The sequence below is a fragment of the Micromys minutus genome (genome assembly GCF_963924665.1).
Source record: "Micromys minutus genome assembly, chromosome: 1".
Taxonomy (NCBI): domain Eukaryota; kingdom Metazoa; phylum Chordata; class Mammalia; order Rodentia; family Muridae; genus Micromys; species Micromys minutus.
Genome location: NC_137969.1, coordinates 106,842,269 through 106,863,238, shown reverse-complemented (window position 1 = coordinate 106,863,238; position 20,970 = coordinate 106,842,269). Strand labels below are relative to the sequence as shown.

The following is a 20,970-nucleotide window of genomic DNA, read 5'->3' as shown; positions in this document are numbered from 1 at the left end:
CTTTAAGGTTATCTCAAAGAAATAATAGTACTTTTTCCATTTAAATTTAAAAATCATTTTGACTTTTAAAACAAAACATTGACTAATAACTTTTTTGTTGTTTTCCCCTGAACTGAAAACACTGTCTGGAGAACAACTTTTACAGTTTGGTCTAGTGTAGACTATATGAGATGTATATACTCCCACCACTGTATATATTTTTACACTTTAAAAAAGTAAAATATTGCTCATACTTCTTGGCATGTGGAGGGTGGGCTTCTCCAACATAAAAAAATGCCCTTGAATCAATTCCCAGCACCAACTCCCCAAAACTTTTTCCATTTATCTCTTACTTTGAGTAATTTTTATAGTGAAAACCACTTTTTTAAAAATTGGATTAAAAAGTAAAAACAGAAATCACCTCACTTATACAGTGGTTCTATACCTTGTTTGGTAATGGCTGAGGGTTGACTGGTGATGGAGAAGAAGCCGATATCACAGGGGAACTAAAGTTGAAAGTAGGCAGTGAAGAACTGCTAATTGGTAGAGAGATTTGCGGTAACAATGGTGCTTCCACTTCCTAAAACACAGCATGTTTTGTAAGGACGTCATCTTTCATGTCATGCTTTTATCTACTATTTTCAAAGAGAACTGACATACCCATGATCGAATTTAAATAGGAAGATAGTAGGCCCCATGCAAAATAACAAGAGCTCTTGAATTAAAACCCTAAAGAAGGCTTGAATTCCCAGCTGTATCACCAACTGCCATGTAACCTAATTTCAGCACCAATTTCCAATCTTATAAAAAATAAGAGCCAGTGAGTTGGCTGAGTAAGTGAAACTGCATACTGTAGACAACCTGAGTTCTATCCCCAGAACCCAACGTGGAAAAAGAGAACTACCTCCTAAAAGTTGTCCTCTAAATTCCAAATGTGCACCGTAGCAAACACTGTGTTCTTTCTCTCCTCTCTCTGTCTCTGTCTCTCTGTCTCTCTCTGTCTCTCTCTCTTCTCCTCCTCCTCCTCCTCTTCCTCCTCCTCACTCACACACCAATAATATAAAGTATTTTAAAATGGGGGGTGGGTGTCTTCCTCTCTATTACATTAAGGGTTCCACTATGAAACAATGCCATACATAGTTTTAGGAGTACAACCCACATGCACATACCCAATACACAAACACATACAATTTTTTTTAGATAAGCCGATCAAGAACTGGAGAGATGGCTCAGCAGGTAAGAACACTGACTGCTCTTCCAGAGGTTCTGACTTCAACTCCTAGCAACCACATGGTGGCTCACAACCATCTGTGATGAGATCTGATGCCCTCTACTTATGTCAAGTGTCTCAAGTAAGCTATGGTGTACTCATAAATACACTTTTTAGAAAAAAAAAATCAGTATGACATACAAATTACAAAATGTAAGTATTTTATGACCAAAGGGCATTCAAAACTCAAGTTTTCTTTCAAATGGGCAGGGACATGTTGTCCCTTCACAACACTCCAGTGACAAGCAGAAACAATCCCCAGACCAGCAACTAAGCCAAAGCCCTTAGTATAATCCCAACAATGTTACTTTGCTGAAAGTTTTCATTCTGGTACTCAAGAAGCACAACTAACCAGGGAAAAAAAAAATAAGAGTAAAAAAAACTCACAACAATCTACAAAAGCAAACACCAACATATTAAATCTAACTTCAAACAACATAAACTAAGCTGGGGAAGATAATTCAGTGAGAAAAAGGCACTTTTGACCAGTCTGAGGACCTGAATTCATAAAACCACAAGCCGCAGAATATCTGTAATCCCACTGCTCCCATAACAAAATGGGAGTCAGAGATGGAAATTCCCAGAAATATACCAGCCAGGTACCCTGGCATGAACAGCAGCAAAAAAAGAGACCCTGTACCAAACAACGTGGAAGGCAAAGGTCAATGCCTGACTTTGTCCTATGATCTCTACACATGTGACCACAATCACATACCAGAAGAAAAATCCCTATCAACGAAATGTAAGTTTTAAACTTCAAAAACAATAAGCATAACGAGAAATTGAAATCAGAAACAAGTAAGTCAAAGCACTAAGTCCCTAGGGCTGGAAAGATGGCTCCATTGTTAAAAGCACTGGCTATTGGCTGTTGTTTGGGGGGGGGGGCCGCGTGGCCCGCTGAGTTCAGTGAGTTCCCAACTCTCCACGGCACCAGTTTCAAAGACTGATGCCCTTTTCTAACCTCCATGGGCAATGAATGTGCATGGTACAAAGAAATAACATGCACCACTACATATAAAAGTTTAGAAGGCCCTATATTCCAAAGCTTAAAGGAGAGGTGGTGAAGATTTTAAATGATGAAATCAATCTTAAAGATGGAAACGCGCTGTTCTAACTCAAAAAGTAGTTTTAAAATGAGCAAACTCTAGACAGAAAGTCAATTTAACCAATCTTCAATTAGTCTATATGTTCTATATCTAAGCAATACCTTAAGATCAATTCTTTATCAAATTAACTTTATTAGTATACATTCAAACACACATGTGGTGGTTAATCAACAACCCACAGAGCTCAGATCTCCTCCTCTTCCGCCATGGAAATGGATGGAACTAAAGTCACCAGATTTAACAGCAGGCACCTTACCCACTGAGCTACCCCACTTGTCCAAGAACTCATCCTAATTAATCCCATAGAAAAATAATGAATAAAGAAAAACCTAAATGGTCACAAGACACATACAAAAGACTCCCAGTAAACAAGATGCAAAATGCCCTGATGACATTTTTTTTTAAAAAGCTATCACACTAACAGTGGGCCAAAACAAAACCAAGTGCCAGTAAAGGAAAAAAAATTTAAAAATTAAGATCCATGATCATGTGGAGTGTTGTGAAGTGAACTATACCAAAGTCAAACACATTTAACGACATGTTAACCCCTGCAGTCCAACAATCCCATTCCTGGTAAATATCCTTCAGATCAAACTGCACATGGCAAAGGAGAAGTGTATAAATATTCACCTTAGCACATACTGGGAATCAGCCCAAATGTACCCTGATGAGAGAATGGATTAATTATAGTAAACCTGCGCAAAGGATAAATAAATAGTAGAGAAATTTAAATACCATCATCCCTTTTAACATGAACTATCACAGAGAGAGTACATAGTGTTAATTATACGTACATTTGAAAAACAAGCAAAACCCTAGGCACTAACAAGAGAATCCAGTAATTTCAATAGGAATTACCTCACATAAAAATAAATAAATAAATAATAAAGGTTTTTCTTAAAAAAAAAAAAAAAAAAAGAAAAAGAAAAAAAGTTAGTTTATCCAATTCATGAAGTTGGGGCTTCTGGGTTGGATGTTGAGCAACACAGTCTAAAGGATGGTTTCAATGGTAGATAGTCTTCACTCTAAATCTTCAAGCCCCATTCCTACAGGCCTCACTTCACCCCCACCATTTCAAAGTTCTACAAAATATATGAGCCTACCTCCTCCTGTGGAGGTTTAGAAGCAACAAAATGTGTTCTCTCTCTTCTCATCTTGCCACCTCCACCACCTACTCCAGAAGATAAACCATTGGCTGCAGGAATACTGAAACTGGGGTATAAAAAGCCACTAGCAAATAAAAAGAGAATTAGAACAATTACATTATTTTGTCCCAGAAACTGTTAAAAACATTCAAACATCAGATCAGCTAACAAAACAACTAGGGTATAGCCAACTATATATTCTTTTCCTGCATTTATTTATGTATTTATACATTCATGGACATATAAGCACTCATGATCTTAACATGGGCAGCCTGTGAAGGTTAACAGGAAGCTCTTGGCAGTCAATCCTCTCCTACCACTATATGGGATTAAACACAGGTTCTCAGGTTTGGTACAAGTACCTTGCCCTGCTGAGCCATCTCACTAACCACCTAAATATACTTTTTAATTTTCTTCATCTTTAAATATAACATTACAAATTAAATATTAAAAAAATCTAGTTGTAGCATATGAGATGACATTACCTTTCTTGCTCTCTGCTTTGTCTTGAGTTATTTTTTTCATCTACAGTCTGAAAGAAAAAAAATAGTATGAGGATTTTATTTTATTTTTTTTAATTATCATTTGGGAAGTGCGGTAGTAATGAGAGGTGTACCTCAAACCCAGTATGTAGCTGAGACTGGACTTGAAATCTAGTTCCTCTGTTGCTTCCACCCATCAAATGCTGGGATTATAGGAATGAGCATTTCAGGCTTAAATTTTTTCTCTTTTCAGTGCTGAGATTGACTCAATCTTATCATATGCAAGGCAAGTACTTCTACCACAGAAAGCTACATCCATAGATCCCAAATTCTCTTAATAACATCCTTTATAAATTTTAATATTTGGAATTAGAAATTTAATTTTTTAATGAGCCTTGGTAATTTACACATTGTCTTTGAATGCTAACCAAAATTTACACCTGTACTGCATTGTAATATGAGCATATATACAAAATGCCACACATCTACTAGTCAAAGGTCACAATGACTTTCAGGGGACAACTTCCCCTTTTGCGGCACTAAATGATAGAAAACTTTACAAGGACAGAATCTGAGATATAAAGTACTCCCAACTGAACAGAACTGAAATGGCCAAAACAGGATCAGAAAGCCATAAATGTACAAGAATCAGAATTACCTTGCAATATAAAAAATAAGATGCTCAAAAATGATAGGGTATAGTAAAAAAACAAAGGAGTCCATTCAAAGGCAAATACAGGGGAAGATAAGCATCAAAGAAGTAACTCTAAATTAAGGATTCGCTTAAAACACAGAAGATTCTCTACAGTAAAGGGCTAATCAATAGATGGAAAAAAGAACAATAGAATTAAAAATCTACCACAATGAAAGCAACAAACAGCTTGAGGCAAAAATTCTCAATAATGCTAATGGGATCACAAGTAAGCAGGATGTGTTCCACCTGAGCCCCAAGAAGAGCTAAGCACTCCTTCAGTTGTTAACCAAGAATAAGCAGAATCTAGAACCACCCAGGACAATCTCTTACTAACTCATCTTTTCAATGGAAACAAAGACAACTACAAGTCAGTCTTGGGAGAGATCTGTCACTGTTTAACATCTAAATAAAATCTGTAGTTTTATTGTGCTGCACCAAGATTCTGTTCTTGGGTTTGAACATTATTATCTATTACGGAGAAGTCCTAATTTGCAAAATAAACATAGGGAAAAAAGCAAATACAGTAAAATACTAGTACAGGCTGAGATACAGCTCTGTGGTAAAGTACTTGCCTCACAAGCCTTGACAAGCAATTAGGCTTGACTAATTATTATTACTATTAGTATTATTTACTCCTGAAGATAGGAAGGTTCCTACTATGACAAAACATTAATGACTAATAAACTAAGATTAGCTTAGTGCTATACTAGTCTATCATATGTAGTACTTTAAGAAACTGAGCTGTTTTATGAGACTGGAAAACAAGTGTAGGTACAAACAGTAAATGATAAACACTTTATTTAAAGCAAATGACAAGTAACCCAAAATGTGAGACATTTTGACAACTGGCCTTGTCTCTTTAAAAATGTGCCTAGCAATTCCACTCCTAGGAAAAAGACCTAAGAAAAATAAAAACTCGTAACCACAAAAGTATACCTAAGTCTATAGCAGCATTATACATTAGAGCAAAACGTGAAAAGACTCCAAAGATCCCAAGTACTGAGTAAAGTTCCATAAACCCATTATCTGGCTTTTAAAAACAATCATATCTGCTGCAAGTAAATACTCATTATCTGCTACCCTAAAAACAGTTATTAAAAAATTTTAGCAGAGAAAATGGTTATGAAAATGTTCTAAATCTTAACATAGTAACAGCTCAACACCTGTGGATGTGCTGAAACCACTAAAGAATAAACATATAAAAATACTTAACTTTATGGTACATAAAACATCTCAAAAGATAAATTGTTATGTGGTGGTGGGGAATCAAAAGCAGTATCTAAACTTCGGGTTCTACTTTAGAGAAGCAAATAAAGATGTTTATTTTTTAAAGATGAGTTAATACAGCAGAAATTACTTTAGTCAAAAGAGATGACATCTGAAACCTTTTAGAAACCAGCCATACAAAAATAAAACTCACAGGTAAATCTAACAAAACTTATCTAGGCAATGAATATATGAAATACACCCACACAAATTTAGTATTGATCAAGTTAAAGGCTATTTTGAAGGGATACCAATTCTAACTCTTCACTAGTTTACAAGCATCATAATACACTACACAATTACTAGACAATTTCAGCAGTACTCCATTTACATTTTTTATTCACTCCAGCCAATATTCAAAGACTAGTTTAAGAAAAAAAATAAACTGATGAAAATAGTCAGACAAATGTGGTGGTTGATGCACACCTATAAACCCAGCACCTGAAACACAGAAGCAATGTAACTAACATGAATGTGAAGCTAATTATCTGAGTTCCAACCAGCTACATAGTAAGACACTGTCTTAAGAAAGCAGAATAAACGAACAAACTCACACTGTTCTTTTTATCTATCCTTTGATTAGTCTTCCTTAAGTCACCAGATGGGGTCAGAGATGGTTTAAAATAGACAGTTCTATTTGTTGCTATGGAAACGGGCTTTGGGGTCATTAGTCTCTGAACAGGGGGATACTGAGAGTCCACCTTATAAGAAAACAGAAATCAAAAACAAACATTTTTATTCATCAGTGGCGTGTCTAAAATTATTCCAAAATAGTTATTGTGACCTAGAGACCAGTTGTTAGAGTAATAAATAGATGCAGATAATAAACATAACCTGACAAACCAGACAGTTCATCTAGAAATATGCAATATATGTTTAATTCTAAACTATTTTGCAAAATAAACTGACATTTTAACTCAGATTCCACAGCTTTACACACACAAGAACATTTATACCAACATAACATGAATTTTGGACATGGTTAAAATGTATTTTTCTCCACCTTCTCAAACCACTATTTATATTTTTTTCATCAAGAATTAAGATGATTTTTTACAAGGATTAGGGAGATGACTAGTGGTTAAAAGCACTTGCTTCTCTGCAGAAAACAGGTTTCAGTTCCCAGCAACTCTGTGGCAATTTATAATCATCTATGCCTGAAGTTCCTAGAGATCTGAGGCCCTCTTCTGGCCTCCAAGGACACCAGGCATGTACATGGTGCATGTACATACAATACATGCAGAAAAATACTCACATAAAATCATTTGTTAAAATATTAAAAACAAAACCAAAGGCCTTATAATATTGAGTCTAACTGAGAAAGCAATATATTAAGACTTTCAGGGCTGGAGAGATGGCTCAGTGGTTAAGAAAACTGTCTGCTCTCCCATAGGTTCCTAGCAACCACATGATGGTTCACAGCCATCTATCTGTAAAGGGAGCCAATGCCCTCTTCTGGTGTGTCTGAAGACAGCTATAGTGTACTCACATACAAAGACTTCCAGACTGAGACATGAGCTGATTGTGGGTCTAAGTACACAAGTGTTTTACTAATAACCTTTTGATATCCTGAAATATAGTAAAAATCCTATAGGTGTGAGATTATTATAGAGTCAAGGACATCCACTGTGCCCACAAACTGTCATGCCATGAATAGTCTATTCACTCAGCCATAGCTGCCAATAATGTTGGTTTCCAGGAACAGCCTTCTGTGAAGCCTCTATAACTCTCTCCTTCCCCAGTGAGGAAATCTGTCACATGTGACACACAAATAATAATACTGTACTTCAGCTTTTAAATTTCCAGCAACTCTTAAAACATCTAAACTATATTCAACCATTTGTAATAATTTTACTGACAATTTATATTATGGCACAACCTTAAATTTTTACTTTTATGATTTAAATCTGACTTGAGAGTGGCTCATAGTAGACTCTTCATAACTACAAATATCTAGGTAATACTCTTCCAGGGGGCTGGAGGAGAGGAGAAAGACTAGATGTTGAAATAAATACATATCAAAAATGAAGCTCAGGCCAGACAACGCTCAGAGATAGGCAGAACTGAGTTTCAATGCCAGCGTAGTCTACAGAGCTAGTTCCAGAAGAGCCAGGACGACAGAGAAGCCCTGTCTTGAAAAACCAAAAATGAAGCTCTATTACGCAAAGATTTAACATGCTGGATAATGAAAAATCTTCAAAATCAGCTATTTCAATGAGAGCATAAGTGTACTGTGCTCAAATGACTAAGCATTTGAGACTTTCTCACCCCTAGCTTTATTCACCTACAGTTAAGAGTTAACCATAAAAACTGTCATGAACATGAGGGTGAAAAAAAATCTCCAGAAAATACTCAATGTGCTTCCTATGCTGATCATCCCAAGGCTGTCAGAAGAACGACAAGTCCAAGGCACAAACAGTCCCTTTTTGCTTCTGATGTGTTACATAGCTTACCTTTTCTCTTTTTGCCTGAAAAACTGTGCTATCTATCCCACTCCTATCAAGAGGCTGAAGAAAAAAAAGAGGAAAAAGTGTTAAAATAGGTAGGAAACTGAAAAACAACTATCATATCATGTAAGATTTAAAAGTTAACGTACAGAATTCAGAGGAGAAGAAACAGCAGATGGAATTCTTTTTGCATCCTGTTAACATTACAATAACAAAAAATATTAACAACAAAATTAAGACTTTTTCACTAAATTCAAATTGTGCTACATTACACTTCATCATGATTTCAAACTTTTACCGCGAGAGGGCTTGACATCTTTTCTAATGATTGCAATATCCGCCGTGCTGTTGAACTGGTCACACCGTAAGACTGTGTATTCAGCTGCTTAGCTTTCATCTGTCTTCTAACTGGAGCCTAGAAAATAAAAGTCTGTGTTACTTACTGCAACATATAGTTAGTCCTATGTACATGTTATGCAATGAAGAAAAAAAATAGATATTCATAGTAAAATAAGATTATGTTAACAGTGACTTATCTGAGAGGACATAGACTATGCAATTACTGAAACCTAATTCTCTTAACAACTGGATTACTTTAATGCTCCACAGGAAGGACAGTCAACAGGAACCCAGGACCACCTTGGAGAGAATGGGGAACAAGAGATGCAAAGAACAGACAGCAAGTCAAGAGATCTGAATAGATAAGCATCTAACATGTTCATAGCCCTCAACTCAAGGACCAAAGGAGGGGAGGTAAAGTCAAAGCAAGCTTGTAACAAAACAAATTAAGAGAATACCAATTAAAAAACTTTCTCTACACCAACAGCTATCAAGACAAAGTACCAGCAAAAGATAACAACGGAGAAAGAAGTCTTCAACAAATGGTACTTACAACAAATCCTCAAATGCAAAACAGATCAATGTTGATACACACCTTATACCAGACACAAAACAACTCAAAATAAATGACAGCTCTAAATTAAAGCCTTAAAAAAAAAAAAAAACTATGAAATTTCTACAAAACTACTGTGGCATTGAGTTATATATAGGATGTTTTTCAAAAGATGCCAAAAGCATAAAACAGAAAGAAAAAAAATATACCAACTAATCACCTATAACACACATTTCATTAAATACTTAAATAACTAGACTATAAAAAGTAAACTCAAAAGTTATCAAGAACAACCCAATTTTTATAATGAACAAAATTTATAAAATTTTAAAAATTATAAAAGAAACTTCAGTGCCAGGAGTGGTGCCATGTGCCTTTAATCATATACTCAGAAGGCAGAGGCAGGCAGACCTCTGTGAGACCAGCCTGGTCTACAAAGCAAGTCCTGGACAGCCAGGGCTCTGTTACATGAAAGAGGATAAGAGAAATAAAAAACTTCAAAACATAAAAACGTAAAAGTACATTCAACATCATTAGTTGTTGAGGACAATACAATTAAAACCATAAATTGAAATTACCATTGTGTTCCTACTAGAATGGCTAAAAACCTGACAATTCAAAGTATGGAGCGCCTGTAGTAATATTACAGGTAACAAGGTGGTACTTACACCAGATATTATACCTGACTTGTTTATTATACACTTAGCTATGTGATGAACAATCTTATGTCCAAGAGAGATGAAAATGAATGTTGAAACTGAAAATAACACAGTACCCTCTCAATAATAAACTACAGCTTAATAGCAGCAACAAAAAGGAATTAAAGTGTAGGCTAAATCACAGTGATACAAATATATCACATCAGCCCAATTCAAAAGGCTACATACCATATGACTAAATTCATTTAACATTACAAAAAAGCCCTAACTAAATACAGACAAGTAAATGGCTCCCAGGAAATGACTATAAACACTAATGGTAGGAATATCTAAGATGTTTTGCTGGGATGAAAATGTCTTTTAAACATTTGAAGAGTAGTGACAATGCTGCTTTATAATTCAAATGGAAATTTTTACCAAATTTTAAAAAGTGAAATTGTCATACTGTCTACAAACACATATCTAATAATCAGTATGTTCACATGCAATTAAAATGTTCTTATATCCTAGATTTTTAAAAGCCTCACAGTTTTATAATTCCTAAGATTTATGATTCAAGATTCATATAATTCAAGTCTTTTGGGTGTTAAGCAGTCAGTATCTAGTAATGGGAAGCTTATCAATAATCAATCAAGTCAAACTAACCTGGTATGGTGTATTTCGTACTTTATTCTGTCTTACAGCAGCAGCTGCCCCACCGTATGTTGTTTTGCCAGGATAAAAAGGAGAATCTCCAAGCTGACTTGTTTTAAGAATGGAAGAATTCCCAAGTGACTGCACAGAAACACAGTAACAAATTATATGCAAAAAATACCTTAACATTTGGTGATTATATCCATTATAGCTAGTACTCACGGTGGAAAGTGTTCCAAAGGCAGACAAGTTGAATGCTGGTTTTTTGGAGCTGATGGCAGTATGCTGTGAGAGTGAATGAGAACGCTCTGCTTCAGGGGACCACAAAGGTGGCAGGGAAGTGTTCTTTGAAACAGCTATATCTAAAACAAAAAATTGTAATTTGTAGTAATAATGCCAATTTTAAGACCTTAAGGCCAGTTTTATCTTATTATTTATAAATAAATAAAAATCAAAGTTAAAAGCTAAAATTAAAAGATGAGAGATGCACACCCAGAATCCCAATTCTTAGAAGGCAGAGGCAGGTGATCTCTAAGTTTGAGTCCAGCCTGGTCTACAGAATGAGTTCCAGGACAGCCAGGGCTACACACACACACATACACACACACACACACACACACACACACACACACACACACACACACACACACACACAAACCTGTTTTTAAAAACAAAAGCAAACAGGAATGGTTCAGCAACTAACATTTACTACTCATGTAGAAGCTGGATTCTGTTCCCAGCACCCACCCACAACCACTTGGGATTCTAGAAATAGAAAAAAATCCCATGCTCTTTTCTGGCTTCTCTGGATACCTGCATACACATGACACACATATGATGTACAAAACCTCTTGCAGGAAAACACATACACATAAAAAAAAAAAGATCTAAAAGCAAAAACAAAACAAACAAACAAAAAAAAAAAAAAAAAAAAAAAAAAAAACTCACCTGAATTAGGATGATCCCTACTCCCTTACAGTATTTAACAGGCAGATGCAGGTAGACTATTGTCAGTTCAGTCTACATAGCAAGTTCTAGACCAGCCATAGTTACAAAGACCTTTTCCTGGGGTGGATTTGAGAGATTTATTCTTGCTGAAAAAACTCCTTACTACCTGATAACAAGAGTACCTTTCTCAGAAGCTCTTGAGGAGAACCCACTGGTAGTTGAGATGTTATCATCATCATGCTGAGAGGTAGAATCTTTAATCTCCTTCACAAGGGAAAATCCAGAACTGCTGATTGGGAACGCAGAGGATGTGGATGGCTGACAGTGCAGAGCAGGGGACTCTAACACGGAGAAATTCAGATGACTCCGATGAAGAGACGGTCTTGTTAACACATCTGGATAATTTGAAGCAGTACTAGTCGTTGATGGTTCTTAAAAGAAAACATTACAAATAAAACCAAGAAAGGGCAATGCATTAGCACAAGTCTTTACCACATTTGCTTTTTCAATGCCAGCCTGCACTACAAAGCAAGCAACATACTTTCGTAATAAGACAGACTTTTTAATCACTCAGAGCAATGTGATGTATGAGAGCTAAAATACAACTATTTTCCCCAGCTGACTCAACCTATTCACATTTGTATTTTCTTGAATGAGGCTACTCTTACAATACTAATGTCACTCTAGCGAGAATATAGCAATCAGAACACAAGAGTGAAGTATTAAGCATTACTGTTTTTCAAAAGGCTAGTTTTTATTATCTTCTAAAATAATTTCTTAAATATGCTCTTATTTTCCTCTCAAATGAGATATCATTTTCATGCCCACTGATTTCAAGAGAGCTCCCCTCCTCTCTGTGATGACTGAGACATTTCTGAACTTGCCCAAAATTTTAAATACTATGCTTTTAAGAATACACCCCCATATTATCCATCTGCTAACTTCATGTTATTAATCTTTTCCAGAATCTCTCTAACCATCTTCCCATGTATCTTCATAAATCATAGAATAATGTTTAAGGTTCTAAAGGGATTCCTTTTAGAATGAAATTAACTAAGACCAAACCAATATAACAATTTACAGAACTTGAGAAAACCCACGAACAACTACTTTTTCCCAATTTTATTTTATATACCTGAGTACAACTGTCTTCAGACACACCAGTGGAGGGCATCAGATTCCATTACAGATGGTTGTGAACCACTATGTGGTTGCTGGGATTTAAAGTCAGGACCTCTGGAAGAGCAGTCAGCACTCTTAACCACTGAGCCATCTCCAAACTAACCATGGAAAATGGCACCAGAAAAATCAAGTAGTAGTAAGGGGAGAGCTCAGTTGATAAAGCACTTATCTAGCATACAATAGGATTCAATCCTTTTTGTGTAATGACTCACATCTGTAATCCCTACACTCAAAAGGTTCAGAATTCAAAGTCAATCTTGCTCTATAAGATAAAGTTGGGATATATGAGACTAAAGTCCTAGTTGAAACAATATGCTAGGTACTAAGGGAGAGGTAGTAAGAAGGCTTTGTTCTATAGAGACTTTCAGCTTTGTAAGATCAAGTTCCAAGGGCTGGAACTGCTCTTCCAGAGGTCCTGGGTTTGAATCCCAGCAACCACATGGTAGCTCACAACCATCTGTAATGGAATCTGATGCCCTCTTCTGGTGTGTCTGAAGACAGCTACAGTGTATTCATATACATTAAATAAGTATTTTAAAAATAAATAAATCTTTAAAAAAAGATGAAGTTCCAAAATATTATCTGCAAAAGAAGCCTATATACTTAAATGAACCACACATTTAAAACTGATGGATTATTTCATATGTATTAAATACTTTACCACAATTCAAACAAATCTTTCTCCAAAAATATAAGGTATACCAAGCATGACAATGATGAATTGTTCAAAAGTATGTGGGGCGGAGGGACCACTCAGAAAAAAAGAGGTTGGTTCTTAAGGCTCGCTCCGTCTATCTGTGTCTGTCTGTCTCTCTCTCTCTCTCTCTCTCTCTCTCTCTCTCTCTCTCTCTCTCTCTCATTTTTTGTTTCTAACTTAATAGAGAGCTGAGGGCTAGGGTTCGCTGTGAAAAACTTATCTCTAACACGCAAGAAAAGCCTTAGTTTCAATCACAAAGACACAAAATCAATCTGGAAGAATATCTAAATTGAATTAAACACAATGTTACAAAATGTTAAAAAATATTATTTAAAACTTAGAAAGCTATTTGTATTGACATTTAAATATCACAAAAATGTGTCTGGTATAAGCAACATCCAGCACAACATAAAGTAACTAATAATTGCCAGATATGGTGGCCACACCTTTAGTCCCAGAACTCTGGAGGCAGAGGCAGGCAGATCTGAGTTCAAGGCCAGACTGATCTACAAAGCAAAGACAGCAAGGACTACACAGAGAAACCCTGTCTCAAAAAAAACAAAACAATATCTAATTTAAAAGGATGGGATATAGCTTAGAGATAGAACACTTGTCTAGCATGCGCAAGGCTCTGGATTTAGCAACCAGGAAAGCCAAAACACAAACAAAAGTTATAAATATTTCAACTTCTCTACAATCTGTATTTATATGCACGTTATTTTATTGCACTTATGTGAGCACACATGCCAGTCCACATTGAAGCAATGATCAGAGAATGGGATGGGTAAAAAGCACTGTTAGAATGAATTAAAACAGAGTATTTGTACCTTAAGACACAATCAGGGCTGATGAGATGGCTCAATAGATTAAGGCATTTACATACGAAGCCTGACAAACCTGAGTTTAATTCCCAGGACACAATGGTGGAAGGAGATAACTGATTCCTAAAAGTTTTCCGGTAACCTCCACCTGTGGACTGTGGGATGTGCGCACACATAAATGTAATAAAATAGTGTGCATATGTATACAGATCATAGAGAAATTAAACTATTTGTAACTGTTTTGTTTGTACTCTGGCTGATGGCTGAATCCAGAGCCTTGTCCCATAGGCAAAAGCAACAGGACTGTTTAGAGTGTGAGCAGACCTTGTAGTTTTTGCTGCTTAAAATGGCTCTTTCAGGGACTGGTGAGATGACTCAGCAGTTAAGAGCACTGACTGCTCTTCCAGGTCCTGAGTTCAATTCCCAGCAACCACATGGTGGCTCACAACCATCTGTAATGGGATCTGATGCCCTCTTCAGATGTGTCCGAAGACAGCAACAGTGTACTCACATTAAATAAATAAATCTTTTTTAAAAATGGCTCTTTTACCTCCACATCAGGCTGACAAAAGTTACAGGATGATTTATGATTCATATGATTTATAGATTCATATCCGTCACCAATGATGTTTCTAAGATAACTATAAATCATGATAGTAAAAAAAAAAAAAAAAAAAAAAAAAATCAAACAGTTGCCCAGAAGTATAATTCACTGCTAACTCATTTTCAGATATGCCACTATGGGACTCTTAGTGGCCTGAGTTCTCACTGACATGTACATACTGAGGTTTTCCTTCTTGGTCCATTCTACTAACCCAGTGGATAAAATCTTACCAATACTAAGAGACAAGATTAGGTAGATGGGGCTCAAATGGTAACTGTGCTCACAGTGCAAATGTGAAAGTCAGAATTGGATCCATAGTGCCCATATAAAAAGCTGAGTAAAGCGTAACCCCACTACTGGGGAGACAAGAGACAAAGGGAACCTATTCCTAGGATTTGCTAACCAATCTAATCTCTTTTTTAAAAAATGGTGAAAAGCAACTGAGAAAGACACACACATTGACCTCTAACCTGAACTTGCATATGCACAGGTATTTACACAAACATGTACACACTCATACAACATACAAGTCAACACAAGTAGGTACATGGATAGAATGCTATAAGGAAGAAACTTAAAATAGCCACAATTCTGTTGTTGCTGAACCACTTAAATGTTCAATATTCTCCAGCCCTGTTTTTACTATTAATAAATTATTTTTAAAACTTCGTATTAGTACACAACATTCAGGACTGCCACATATAAGCTATTTTTAGCTTCCTACATTATAACAATGATTGAACAGTAATGTTTCTAGGATTATTTTGAAAACACTTTACATCTAAATGTTTTACATTAATAAATGCAAACTGATTTTTGGCTCTATCTAGTAAGGTCTATATTCACCTTTGTAATAAAGTTATCAGTGGTACTTGACTCCACACACACTGACTGCAGAATCAAATAAATAAAGCCTTGAGAAAGAGCAGGGAGGATTGTAAGAACTATCTGAGACTGTCATGGTTAAGACAGGAACAAGATCAAATCTAAGAAGTGAAAGGAGAGAAAACAGGTTGAATTTTGAAATAGGAACCAAAAAGCTGTCTACTTGCTTCTAAATGGCTAGAGATGCGGCTCAATATTAGAGTGCTTGCCTAGCATCTGCAAAGGCCTAGGTTCTATCCTTAGTACAGTGGCCTGAAACCTTATTTCAGTGAAAACATGTATATTCTTCAAGTTTTCCTCGTTGGACTAACGTATATGAAATTTTACCAACATTAAGAGGCAATATTAAGTACACTGTAGCATCTTCTAGTTTTTACTTCCATAATTTGCATTTATATGTCAGATAATCTACTAAATTTAGTAAATTAATGAAAGTTCCAATTAACTCCACAGTGCTCATGAACACACACATTAATTTTACATATATAAGGTTAGAAACGCAGGTTAATCCTCATAAGCAATCTCACCAACCTGGGAATGGGGCTTCTGCTACTAGTGCTCACCAGAAATCTTTTATCAAAAAATAGAAAGCCTGGACCCCATTTGGATGGCCAGCAAAGAAAGTGCAATGGAAACAACCTCCTTAGAAATCTACCAGAAAAAGCCTCAATGGTGTTGCTGATAGCATTTATATATATATATATATATATATATATGTCTAAATTCAAGTTATTCTAATAAAAGCCAGCAAAATTTCAGAATATGTGAAACTGAGTACTTCTACAGTGCTCTAGTATATGACAACTTGACCCAAACTGGAGTCATTTGAAAAGAGGGAACCTTAACTAAGAAAATGCATCCACCAGAGTAGCCTAGTCTATGAGCAATCCTATGATGGGTTTTTTTTTTTTTTTAAGGGGGGGGGGGGTTAAGACAGAATTCTCGCCTCTGCTTAAGTAACCATTCTTTCAAACCCATTTTACTATTTATCTTTACAAGCCAACTAGACAGAAATATACATTACTAACTACATCAACACTAACAAGTCATACACCTATGTCAGTCATTTATTTGAAAAACATTTAACTATGTCTCTCAAAACCACAGCAGACAAAGGGGGCTGCAAGCCTAGTAACCTGAGTTCAATGCCTAGGAACTCATGTAAAAGGAGAAAGAGGACAGACTCCACACAGTTGTCCTTTGATATCCACACATAACACTGTGGAATGCCCATGTAACAATTACTTTAAAAGACTACTCAGTAAAGCACACTCAATGTGAACCTGATTCCATATGCTCCATACAGGATTTATATACCACTCAGTTAGCGTGCTATCATACTCAGGTAATATAAAGATGTTTAAATTAGGAAGACCTACACTTTGTAACCAAATACCCACACTATTTACCTTCTGTGTTACTGCCTGTGGGCTCAGGGGTCATTCTCCCATCATCAGTGTTTGTGTTCTCATCTGCATAAATCTCACGCTCGTCTTCTCTATTTTCTGGCCAAGGTGAAACTTCATCTGCATTTGTTGAACAGCTACAGGCATTTTCGCTCTTGTTGAAGTATCTTTGTAGCCACCCTGGTACAATATTCTTAACAGATTCTGTAACCCTGCTAAGAATGCCCTGTTGGAAAAAAACCACACATGAGACTATTTTAGAAAATTTATCTTTTTAAGTACTTACAGAAAGTCATGCCAAGCAAAACACAAGTGTTTCCAACAAAATTTACTAAGATTCAGTTTGTAATGGTATGACATTATATTGTTTTTAATGAACCATCAAACTAACCAAGATCTAGATTTAGTAACAGGCAGTACATGTTTTCATTCTTCTGTATCTTAGTACATTAAAAGACACACTATAAACCATTTCAACAATTATTTTGTGTCACACTCTTTAAGGAAGACAAAGAGCTAGAAATATGGTTAGTGCAGCTGTTGGAGTGCTTGCTTCAAGCTTGAGGCCTTGGGTTTAGATTCTTCAGCACTACAAACGTTAGAAAAAATAGTAAGTAGTTCTTAGCAAAGAAAACTAAGAGAAATCCCCCATAAAATAGGAAAGATAACTAATCCAACATAAATCAAACTCAAGAAATAAGAACATAAGACCTCTCTTGGTGGTAAAATTTTATATTGTAAAATATTTCCTTTAAAAATTTGAAGAACCAGCTTTATCGTAGCAAAACTAAAGAAAAAAACAATTTGCTGCAATGCTATCGCTGACATTCACTGATATTGTAGTGAGAATCTGGGCACTCTTCTAAGTAATTTTCCCATATTGGTCAACTGAATACTCAAAATCACTTTATATAGTAGAAGAACATAGCCCAATCTCCAGCTCCATAAAACCAAGACATGGACGAAGACAAGCAATGCAATGCAACTAAGCCGCATGCCCAAGACACAAGCATGTCTGTGTGTTCAGAATGGAGTAGTAGAATGAGCCATGGCATCCTCGATCCTATGGCAGAGCTTGAATACCAACCTCTCTTTGATTTAATCCCTGCCCTACATTGCCCATTGGAACAATGATAAATATTAAATGAAATAATATGAAGGACTTCTCAAGGTATCACAGAAACATTAGTAATTCTGCTAATAAGGGAAAGAGCTAGCACAAGCAAGCTGGGATATGGTACTCAATTTCAGGCATAAATTTCACTCATGAAGCAGCATTAATGAGGCTTAAGAGAATCACAGAAAGGAAAAGGGGGCTTAGCAGATTAAAAAAGAAATTAAAGGGCTGGTGAGATGGCTCAGCAGTTAAGCGCACTGACTGCTCTTCCAGAGGTCCTGAGTTCAATTCCCAAAGAATAAAACAGAAGGGTGTAACGCAAAATGACTTGAAGCCATTAAAACTTACATCCTTAAATTTCAGCAACCAAACATAACTCTTAGGTTGAGTGACTGCAAGTCATGAGGAAAAATTAAACTCTGGTCTAATACATGTTCTAACTACAGCCTTTAGTTACAGGATGAGCAAAGACCCAAGTCCTCCACAACAATAAAGCATGAACTTTCAAGGTAGGGCTCCTCCTTTACTGATACCCTGATCAAGTTAGATAACTACTCTATTTGAAGGAATTAGGACATCAGAGGCATATCACAGGAAATTAAGATACATTTAAAGCCAGGCAGTGGTTGTGGTGGTGGCTGAGGAGGTGGTGGTAGAGCACACCTTTAGTCCCAACAGGTGAGTGGCAGAGGCAAGCAGATCTCTGAGCTCCAAGCCACCAGTCTGGTCTACAGATCAAGTTCCAGGACAGTCAGGGTTACATAGAGAAACCCTGTCTTGGGGGGGAAAAATAGAAAACAAGGAATAACAACAATACATTTCAGAAAAAGCCCCTCCTATAGTATGCAAATAAAACCAGACATATTTTAAAAACTTACACATCAACTGTCAGCTGCTAATGAAAAGCTGAGAATAAAGATCAGGAGCTAGACTCCAGCCTGGGCTCCCTGAGACCTGAGAGAAATGGAAGAGGAGTGAAAGGAACTAGAAAAGAGGAAAGAATATTCTTATGGAGGAAGAAGGCTCCATGCCAAAGAGTTCTTCAGGCCTTCATAGAAATGGATCCAAGTTGATGAAGAATACTTTACAAGCACACCAGTAATCCTAGCATAAGGATGAAAGAGGAAGGGTAGCAGATGAAGGAGAGGAAAGGCTACAGAATAAGGACACATTAGAATTTTAAAAGAAAAAAAATGTTAGAGAGAGAGAAACACAAAACAAAGGCTTCATGTAACTCCTACTTAACCAAATAACTTCTACACGAAACAAGAACACCACCTCTGAAACTCCCAGCCTAGGGCAATCACTCCCATGTATGGAGAGTAGTGAGTGCCCTTGCTTCCATGAGGTGGCTGAGGTGGCCTCCAAGAGCACACTACACACATGGAAGGTACATAAAATACATGGAAAATGAAGATCAAGAATTAGAGGCCAGCCTAAGCTACATAAGACCCTCAAGAAGAAAGGTAGAAAAAAAGGAAACTTCTCATGTTTTCACTGAGGAGTTTCCCTACACAGGAGGATACAATGTGGGAATGCCTTAAAATTAATTTTAAAAAACTCTAAAATTGCAAAGAAGCACCATCTAAATACATGAAATGTAAGTTTCAATAAACACATAAGTATTTACTGGATTTAAGACTTCCAGCTTTATCAACTTTAACAACTTCTACTGTTCCGGATATCTCTTCCCCTCAGAGATGAGGACCATCTTACAGCATAGTAAACAGAACCACCCTCTACAGTGATGATAAAGCGAAATACATAAGAAGCAAAAGCCCCTCATGCGAAATTCAGTGCATTAAAAATAGAACTGTGATTTTAGTAGCACAAGCAAAGTCTATACTAATTTTAAAAAAGTTAAATTGAAGATGAAGAGAAAATTCTCAAATTTAAACTTATAAATCCACTAGTTTTTTTTCCTCAACAATTAGCTTCTTCATTTGGCAAAAGGTATTAAAAATAATTAACCATCCTATTCCACATACAAATCACAGTGGTGAACACAGTATTTCATATTCTATTTAACCTTAGTTGACAAGAGACTCTGGTGATGGGGGGAGAGAAAGATTTGTCCTATACTCATTTTCATTTCACCAGGAAGGCAACTTCCCCCAATCTGGCCAACTCCTGGCTCAGTCCTACTTCTTCACACACAAGTCTCTTCTCCAGGTCAGTATCTTGTTTCTCTACTCCATTCTACTTAGGTTCACTCAACTCCCTTCACATTATCCCTATCAAATAGCATTTGATTCTACAATCTTTCTTAAGTAACTTCACTGGCTCTCTGACCATAACTACAAACCAAGTCCAGCACCAATTTTGTCTACCAGGCCTTTTTCAAAATACTCAACCATTTTGATTTCCACTAGCCAGACCCCTATATTACATTAATACTTTATTCTGACCTGAGTCTTCTTCCTACAACAATCTCTTCATCTTCCTCCCCACTTAGTATCTGTGCAGTCATTAGATTTTTTTTTTCACCCAAAGTTTTTTTTTAAAGCTCCCTCACTGTTATACTGGGCTATTTCATGTAGGAAGAAATTAAGTATTCTAAAGACATTTATACTAAGTCTAATTTTGATAATTTGAAATTAAGCTGCAAATCGTATTTTATGCACTGTCATATTTTATAAACTGTTAAATTTACCCTATCTGCCCAGTCCAAGTTCTCCAGTCACTTAAAAATATCTTTCTGTAGCTGGAGAGATGGCTCAGTGGTTAAGAGCACTGA

The 20,970-nt window shown here is 36.3% G+C and overlaps 1 protein-coding gene across 1 annotated transcript in view; it reads right to left on the bottom strand.

The window, feature by feature from the left end:
• The window catches only part of NUP153 (nucleoporin 153), a 46,278-nt gene that overhangs the window by 20,024 nt on the left and 5,284 nt on the right, over positions 1-20,970 (bottom strand). Inside the window, exons 2-12 of the mRNA XM_080931969.1 lie at positions 17,120-17,342; positions 11,704-11,952; positions 10,796-10,935; positions 10,586-10,714; positions 8,688-8,804; positions 8,539-8,583; positions 8,396-8,449; positions 6,497-6,643; positions 3,986-4,032; positions 3,459-3,585; positions 425-559 (exon numbers count right to left, since the gene is read on the bottom strand). Coding sequence (XP_080788095.1) covers positions 425-559; positions 3,459-3,585; positions 3,986-4,032; positions 6,497-6,643; positions 8,396-8,449; positions 8,539-8,583; positions 8,688-8,804; positions 10,586-10,714; positions 10,796-10,935; positions 11,704-11,952; positions 17,120-17,342 — 1,413 coding nt within the window. The remainder of the gene's footprint in view (positions 1-424; positions 560-3,458; positions 3,586-3,985; positions 4,033-6,496; positions 6,644-8,395; positions 8,450-8,538; positions 8,584-8,687; positions 8,805-10,585; positions 10,715-10,795; positions 10,936-11,703; positions 11,953-17,119; positions 17,343-20,970) is intronic.